Genomic DNA, 9,777 nt, shown 5'->3' on the forward strand with positions numbered 1-9,777 from the left:
AAAACAGGGCCGTGAAATCAGAGCTTCGGATGTTTTTGTCCACAAGAGTATAGCTGTACATAATAGGGCTTTCCACCATATCTGGCCTTGGAGGCGCCACTGTTATGGACATCAGCCCTCATTATCCCCAATTATGGACAAATGAATTCCCTATTACAAATTCTGTACCTGTCGGGTCCACGGAAAGGCCATCGCAAACTCCAGTCACAACGACAGACGAAGTAGTCGGACTGTCTCGATGAAATCGTTGGATTGAATAATAATGAAGGCAAAAGTAAATGTATCTGTAAATAGATAGAAAATGCAAAAAAAAATAGTATATTCTAATTATACTGTAGTTCATGTTGCCTCCTCTTCTCCCGATAAATTCGAAAAGATAAATATGAAAGAAAAAACCATATTTTACACTATTAGCTTCACAATTAATATTCAAACTCCAGTCTTCTGTTATCTTGTTTTTCTGTTATTTTTAGTCGTTAGCTATCAACACAAAGGTCTAAGTTGCCGATGATATCTCCTAATATTAATGGAAAATATGTCTAAAATAATTATAAATACTAACGAAGACTTCTCTGTCACTTCTCTTCAGAGGGAAACATTATGATACTTAACCGCTATTACATACGTATAAGCTTTCAACACATAATCATATGTATGGTATTGTATACAAAACTCTACTTTGCAGCATCTACAAACATATTAGTATTTATTCTCATTTTTACTGTTGCAATATCATCTATTAAACCTAATTTTGATCCGATTCTTAATATGCTGCGTGATCCTCAATTACAATTGTTGGTTTTACCTCCTTATACAATTTACTGTGTTTGCGACCATTTTATAGTCATTTAAGATGCTGATCGGTCTTCAGTCGTAAGTAGTTCGGGTTTTCCACATTTTTTTTTTATATAAAAGAGATATAATAGCTCACATTTGTCATAAGCAATGTTCAAAGCGTCAACTGTCATATCCTTTAAACTATCCCAAAACTGAGAATAAAATACTTCGGGGGAAAACTATAAGATCTTGAGGACTTATTCACGGCCATACACCAATTTTCATTAATTTAATGTAAGCAGTCCTTGATCGCAGTTGTAGTTTTCATTTAAACGATCGATATATTTATCAATATAGAAATCTCTATTTCAATAAATTGGTTTTGATCAACTTATAAATCTTGTTTATATTTTGTAATATATAGAAGTTTTAAATCCGGAACACTTATCCTTCAATTAATCTATAATTAAACTTTAATTATTTGTCAATGTTTTTATTACGAATGCAACAACTTTTCATATCAACGACAAAATAATCAATAAAACATGAATATAACAATAATGATATTTTTTTAATTAGCATACATATTATTTTATACCGTAATATTTGTGTTAACTTACCCAGAACTTTCGTCAAAATCCATGGAAATAACTGACCCCGTTGTAAACAAACTCTGGACATTTTGTCCAGTGACGTCACAGGTTCTCATTTCACTAAATGCATATGCAACGAAATAAAGATTCTGACGTTCCACGTCTAATGTCAACGAGTATGCGCCTAAGAAAAAATGTGCTTTCGAATCAAAGAGGAATACTTGATATTGTCTGTTTATAGAAATTCACAGTCAACAGTACGAACTACAATCCGTTTAAGACAGTTAAGCTTGGTTCTCACAGCGACGCAACGTAACGCACCACTTCCAATCATTGTGTTCCAATCATTGTGTTCCAATCAGACGATGTTTGCAGCACTATTGCGTCGTCGATTCCCGCTTGTGATTACGCAATACAGAACTTTGCGTCGATACGTCGCTGTGTTGCGTTCTAGTGAGAACCACGCTTTATTCATTTTAAGTTTGTGGTTTGTAGAACTGCCCCAAATTTCTACTTTATTGACAATGTCGTCTATATATCGCTACCCTTATTTTTCACCGGTTTGTGTTTCAGTATGTCTGAACAGCACCTAAAAGTTTTACTGTTTATTTTACGTCATTGGTTTAGTTCTTTCTGTTGGAATCCTATTACTCACCTTCAGAATTCAGAGTTATCATGTTTAAATTCATGTAAACAACATTTACAGTTTGTACTAAGAAGATAGTGAGGATTTAGTTTCACGTTTGTGCTATTGCTGCAATGTTTTATTTTATGTATTCTGTGGCAATACAATAATAAGTTATATGTATACCTTATGCGGTGATATTGAACAAAATCCAGGCCCCGCAGAGGAAAACAAGGACAGGGCTAGTGATAACACAAACACAAGTAACAACAGTAATAATCCAACATTTTATTACCAAAATATAAGAAGTCTTAAAAACAAGATGGACACATATCATTCTGAACTGAATGTGCACCTCATTAATAATACGTTCGACTTTGTTGCATTTACCGAGACTTGGCTAAATTCAACGGTTCTTGACTCCGAACTTTACTGTGATGGTTTTACAATTCATAGAAGGGACAGGAACGATGGCAGAAGAGGTGGTGGTGTTCTTTTCCTAGCTTCTAATCAGTATAAGTCTCGACGTCTGGAGCACCTTGAGAAACCAAATATTGAAATCCTCTGGGTTGAAATTAAGCTAAGCAAGACAAAACGAGTGCTGGTTGCTATTATTTACAGGCCACCCAACAGCGGAAGAGATGTCATGTTGCAACTAGCGCAATCAGTTGAAGATGCATCAGCCATGTATTCAAGGCATCATATTGTTCTTATTGGAGATCTGAATCTTTCTGAAATCACGTGGACCAATGATGGATCTAGAACTGCACCTGCTAACTCATTGGGTGAACTTTTTATTGACTGTTTTATTAATGGACATAATTTGTTTCAGTGCAATGTCAATCCAACGTGCAATAATAATGTTTTAGATTTAATTTTGTGTAATAATTCAATTGATTTAATCTCGGATATTTCTGCTGGTCAGAATATTTTTGAATCTGATCATTCTTCAATTTCATTTATTCTTAAAATCTCAATTCAAAAACACTTTTCTAGGGATTCAAGACAACTATATTGTTTCAAGGCTGTAAATAATGATGATCTTTTAAATGCTTTTAATGTTATACCTTTTGATTTAATCCATATGTGCAATGATATTAACAATAGTGTTTCTCTTTTTTATGATTTAGTTGATGCTGCTCTCCGTGATCTTGTGCCTATTGTTAGACCTAAAAGAAAAATGCCGCCATGGTTTGATAATAAAGTTAGAGTCGCTCTTAAAAACAAAGAGAAATGTTTTGGTATCTCTAAACGACTTAATACACATGAATCAAAACATGCTTTTTCAGTTGCCAGAAAAGAATTTAAAGTCCTTATGAAACTTAAATATAAAAGTTATATGCAATCACTTTCTGGGAATCTTAAGGCAAATCCCAAACGTTTCTGGTCGTGGATAAAGACCAAAACTAAATCGTCTTCTTATCCGTCGGTTATGTCGCATGGGCACAAGGTCGCGGAGACAACAAATGATAAGGCTGCTTTATTTAACAGTTATTTTCATTCAGTTTTTAGATCTGGACCTTCTGTGACTGATGAACACCAACGTCTGCCTGAGGCTTCTGTCGGCATTCTCAATGCTCCAATTATTCAATCTGAAATTGTTAACTCGTTACTGTCATCCATTCAGACTCATAAGGCATCTGGATGTGATAATCTCAGTAACCATGTTCTTAAAGTTTGTTCTCGTCCTCTTTCTATTCCTATTTCTTTCCTCTTTAATAAATCTCTTCAAACCGGTAAATTTCCTTCTGTTTGGAAACGTTCCAATATTGTTCCTATTCATAAGGGGGGACCAAGAAATTGATTTCTAACTATAGACCTATCTCTCTGTTGCCTACCATTTCTAAATTGTTTGAAAAAATTGTTTTTAACCATATCTCGACTCATGTTTCTCCTGCCATTGCTTCCTGTCAGCATGGCTTTGTAGCTGGTAGGTCATGTGAAACAAACCTTGCCACCCTGTTGACCACAGTTTACGAAGCCATTGATGACAGGAAGCAATGTGATATTATTTACACAGACTTTTCTAAGGCGTTTGATCTTGTTCCTCATAATTTACTCTTATTTAAATTACAACGTTTTGGTTTTCATTATGATTTTATCTCCTGGTTTCGTAGTTATCTTAATGGTAGGTTCCAGAGAGTGGTCATTGAGGGTATATCCTCTGAATGGCTTCCTATTCATTCCGGTGTCCCTCAGGGATCGATTCTTGGTCCTCTCCTTTTCAATCTTTTTGTCAATGATATCCCAAAACTCTTCACCCACTCCAGATGTCTTATGTTTGCTGATGATGTTAAACTATACAAAATTATTGGTAGTGTTGAGGATGCCGACAGGCTTCAGGTGGACTTGGACAAGCTATGTTCTTGGGCAGCTTTATGGGGTATGTCCCTCAATCCAGTAAAGTGCAATATTTTAACTATTACTTTGAAAAAGAACATTTTATTTTATAATTATTTAATTAATGACAATCCCATTAATAGGGTGCAATCGCAAAAAGATCTTGGTGTTTTTATTGATAGTTCCCTTTGTTTTTCTTTTCATATGGATTATCTTGTTGGCAAGTGCAATAGACTGCTTGGGCTGATGTGGCGTAATTGTAAACATTTTGACAGGCAAACCAAAATCCACCTTTATTATTCAATTATCCATCTCATTCTCAACTTCAGTTCTGTTATTTTTAATTCTATTTCGAAAACTCAGTCTACGCGCATTCAGCGTCTGCATAACCGTTTTTTACGCTACATCAGCCACAACCAGAATCCTGACTTTCATTTCCATGTCCGATCTCCTGAGTCTCGTAGAACCTTTTTTGATCTTGTTTTTTGTATAAATGTATTAATTCTTTATTTGACTGTAATTTAGTTAGTAATTTTTATCTTAGAGTCCCTAGTCGTCGTCTTAGAAGAAATACTACTTTTCATATTCCTTTTAGTAGAGTAAATGTTTTAAAAAATGGTTTTATTAGTAGATTAAGTCAAACTTATAATTCTTTTACTTTAAGAAACCCTGAGTTAGATATCTTTAGTAATAATTTCCGTAAGTTTCGTAACATTGTTAGTAGTTTAGTTTAATGTTTGTTATTGTATATGTTCGTGTTTGTCTGTGTTCCCTCCTGTAAGTGGTGAACCATGAGCTCACTGTTGGTTGGAAAATGAATAAATAAATATTCTTGAATAAAGCTAGATTATGTTTTAAATATTCTACAAAACAACTTTAAAACAAGTTCAATCTTTTGACACATTGCGTTTCAATAAATGAAGATCACTTTACTAACCTGTGGCAATAACAACTTGGTAGTTTGTACCATCTAATGCCATTTTCATAATGTTTACGGGATCTGCCCAATAAACCATTTCATCAACAGGATTGTACGCCATTGCATATGAACTGCATACATAAGGAATATCGGTAAAGACGAGGGATTGGCTTTGAATATCATCAGATTCCGTGTATGTGTAAGATATTTTCCAATTTGCTAAGCTTGATGTTAGAATCATGTATTCTGTAAAAGGTGTATAATGCTAGATGTACATAAAGAAATATTAGAATTGTTGTATTGCATTGTGTCATTTTGATAATGACAATTTCTTTATTAGAATTTATACGCTAAAAAAATACAAATAAAATATATCAAATTAAATTAAATACAGACCACCCTTTGGAACGACAATAACATTATTTTTCGAATGGTACCTAGCTTTTTAATGCTATGACTGTAACAGATGTATGGAAGAGAACAACTTCAGATGTTTCCCAATTTCTGAAATATAGCTTTCTGTATGATATATAAAGTTGTATTATATTTTGTCTTGCACTATCTAAATTAATATATGCTGCAAATATCACTGATGTTCCAAAATATGTATATACACAAGTTACAAATCTAATATATAATTTTATTTGGAACAATAAAAGGGAAAAGATAAAAAGAAAAACTCTAATTGGTGATGTTGAGATGGGAGGCATTAAAATGCCTGATTTTACTCTTCATGTTAACGCACTCATGTGTGGCTGGTTAAAAAGAATTATGAATGATGATGGTGCTAAATGGAAAAATATTCCAATGTATTATATTAAAAAAATATGTGATGTTAATGTTTTACTTAATATGTCATGTTATAACATTATTGATGTTAATTCTGATAAAATTCCACTGTTTTACAAAAATATGATAAAAGCCTACATAAATTATAACAGAATCTCTAAAAAAAAACCTGAAACTTATAACGATATAATGAATGAGCAACTGTGGGGAAACCACTACGTTAAACTAAAAAAAAAACGCTTTTCTACAAGCATTGGATTGACAGTGGCATTATCAGTATTAAAGACATTGTTAATAAGAACACTTTTTTAACATCGAACGAAATACTGGTGAAACTACAATGTAAAACAAACTGGTTAAATGAGTATTTGTGCATTATTAAGGCAATACCAATTCAATGGAAACGTATTATTAAGGAGGTAGATATTTTCAATTGTGATGATAATGATGACGTAGTTGGGACTAAGTATGAGATTAATACTACCAAACTAATATACTCATGGTTTGTGAAAGAATATTTCATTATTCCAATGTCACAACTAAAATGGGAAGAGTACTTCAATGATAACAACATTGATTGGAAAACTTCTTGGTTACGGAAAGTATGTAAAATGAAAGATAAGAAACTAGCACAATTCAATTATAAGATGTTACATAGAATACTGCCTACCAACAAACGGCTGTATCAGTGGAAAGTTAAGGAAACACAAACGTGTGACAAATGTGGAGAAATTGAAAATGAAAATCATTTGTTTTTTAGTTGTAGATTTATTCAGAAATATTGGAGGAAAATGCTTAGTATCTTTGTAAGTTTAAATCACAATAATATATCATTTAAACAATTAATACTAGGAACGGGAGATAAGCTAATAGATTATATTTACACTTTTGCAGCATTTACTATTTATAGAATAAAAATGTTATCTGCACTAAATAAGCCAGTGGGTAAATCTTTATGGAATTCATTTAAAAGCAATATGTTATATAACATTGAATGTGAAACATATAACAATAAAGAAACAAGTATAGAAAAATGGGTAGCTTTAAGAAATAAGATTATGATAATATAAATTCTAACTTGATACGATTAACCGAAAAGGAATTACAGTGATACGGGTTACTGGTGGTACTGAGCTATTATTGTTTTTTTTTATCATGTATATAAATATATTGTATAATCCGGGTTGTAAAATGAAAACAAACAAATGAAAATGTGTGAACTATTTTAAAACGGGATAGATGATAATGATGATCCTGTCAAGTGTATAACAAAATATAAGAAAATTAATGAAAAAAGGAGTAATACAGAATTCATATATGTAAAAATGTTACTTATGAACTGTAACGACATTTACAAGTTAAATAATACGATTTTATGTAATATGAGATAATATGAATGTGAATAAAAGTGGTGTTTGCGCCACAAAAGAGAAAAAAAAAAAGTTGTATTATATTTAGTTGTTGGTTTTAAGACCTTGGGTAAGATAAGCAAATCTAACGCAGTTAGTCTGAACGTATAGATGGAACTGAACATTTTCCAATATTTTCTTTGACCTTCTCTTTTTTAATACCGTAAATCTACATTCAAACTCGATATCGGTGCCGTTTTGTTAGATAATAGAAAATCTTATAAAGAATATAGCATAATTCTGGAAATATTTCTTCATTAACCATTCCTAAATTGTTGTAATACTTATAATAGTACTATACTACTTTTTAAAATCAAAAGCAAACCAATTTTTTAATAAAATACGAATAAGCTAAATGTAATTACTACAATATGTGTGCAACTAAACAGTGTAACTTGATGTTAATCGTACAATATTGAAAGCAAAATGTAATAACTTTATAAATAAACATCACTTACGTGAGTTGCTGCTCTTTATCAGCAGCATGATTGTAATAAATTACCATTCCCTAACATATAGAGTAACATAGTATTTACATGAACATTCTAGAATAAGATGTTTTGATTTAATAAACCATGTATAATTAATAAGAACAATCAAGAACATTCCAGAAGTGCTATTAATAGAAACTGTAATCATGTAATAATGAGAAGTATAAAGAATGATCTAGAAGGATAGGAGCATCTTGTATATAAAGGGTTGTAAACTATTGTAAGGTTGTTGGATCAGAGGTTGGATTAGAGGTTGGATATTATATTGTAAAGTTATTGTGAAACTGTTGTTTAAAGTGCTTACTGGATTGTTGAAAGTTGAAGTTGATTGAAAATAAAGCTTTGTTTTTGAGTTATTTTACAACTTTGTGGATTTTGTGTGTATACTTTTATGTCACAAGGGAGTTCCTAAAGTATTTTCAACCGCTCGGAAACATACGTGAGAGGAGTTCGTGACATAATTTGGTGGCAGCGGTGTTCAGCCTAATTTGGTGGCAGCGGTTATTTCGATCTACTGTTCGACTTAACTGTGTATTTATCTACAGTACTGTTGTGATATTTTGTGGTAGCAGTTTGATCTACTGTATTTTGCCATAGATTGGTGGCTGTTTAGGATCAACTGTACTTTTATTGATATTTTGAGGAAGTGGTACTTACGATACTGAGATATTTTACGGAAGCCGTGGTGCTACGTTTTGTTTAATCGTAAGTACACAAACATTGTTTTAAGAACAGTACATTATTTATTTGGAACAGTAGACTTGTGAACGTCTCGGTAACTACGATTAACTAGTAACAAGACCCTCATCCAGATTTAAAAAATGGCTGATAAACAATCAACAACAAGATCCGGTAGAGAATACAGCGGCGGCGATGAAACTGATTCGGATGTAGAATCAGTTCAATCAATTCAACCTGAACAACAGGCAGAAGAGTCTGGACCAACCAGTGGACATAACCCTACAGGGGCTGACTCATTTTCAAAAGACTTTTTGTTGTTGATGCAGCAGCAAATGCAACAGCAGAATATTATGATGCAGCAGATGATGAAACAACAAGAACGTTCACGTCAAGAAGATAATGAAAGACGTCGGGAAGATATAGAGAAACAAGAACGTTTACGCAAGGAAGATATAGAGAAACAAGAACGTTTACGCAAAGAAGATATGGAAAGACAAGAACGTTTACGTAGGGAAGATATGGAGAAACAGCAAGCATTAGTAATGGCGTTAATGGACAAGCAAAAGGACAGTGAGGAGAAACGATTAAAAGACATAATGAGATTGAAGGAAGTTCAGATTGCAAAGCTTTCTGATAGTGATGATATTGAAAATTATCTCACTACGTTTGAACGTATTGCTAACACCTATGAGTGGCGAAAAGAACACTGGGTAGTAAAACTAATACCTCATTTGACAGGCAAAGCAAGAGCAGCCTATGCATCACTACCAGTGACAGAAAGTAACCAGTACGACATAGTGAAGAAAGCAATATTACAAAGGTATGACATAACTGAAGAGACATATAGGCAAAGGTTTAGGTCAATTAAAAAGAAAAGTGAAGAAAGTTATAGAGAAATGTATGTTAGGTTAAAAGATTTATTTACTAAGTGGGCTAGGCCTGCTGATAAAAGCAAAGATGATTTAGCTGAAATTGTTATTTTAGAGCAATTGATAGATATTATGCCCACAGGGGTACAAATTTGGGTTAAAGAACATAAACCAGATTCGGGATTAAATGCTGCGGAATTAGCAGATAATTATTTTCAAGCTAGAAAAGGTATCGATTTTGAGAAAAAGTTTCAAAATAGAAAACACGAAAATAGAAACAACCA

At 32.7% G+C, this 9,777-nt stretch overlaps 1 protein-coding gene across 1 annotated transcript; it reads left to right on the forward strand.

Annotated features, from left to right (window-relative positions):
* The first annotated feature begins 2,173 nt into the window (after positions 1-2,173).
* Positions 2,174-4,938, forward strand: LOC140049822 (uncharacterized). The gene is made up of 3 exons (XM_072094769.1): positions 2,174-3,670; positions 3,910-4,378; positions 4,880-4,938. The coding sequence occupies exons 1-3, from the start codon at positions 2,174-2,176 to the stop codon at positions 4,936-4,938; spliced, it is 2,025 nt and encodes a 674-aa protein (XP_071950870.1).
* Positions 4,939-9,777: the final 4,839 nt, after the last annotated feature.

Source organism: Antedon mediterranea, chromosome 5, assembly GCF_964355755.1.
Source record: "Antedon mediterranea chromosome 5, ecAntMedi1.1, whole genome shotgun sequence".
In the NCBI taxonomy this organism is placed as follows: Eukaryota; Metazoa; Echinodermata; class Crinoidea; order Comatulida; family Antedonidae; genus Antedon; species Antedon mediterranea.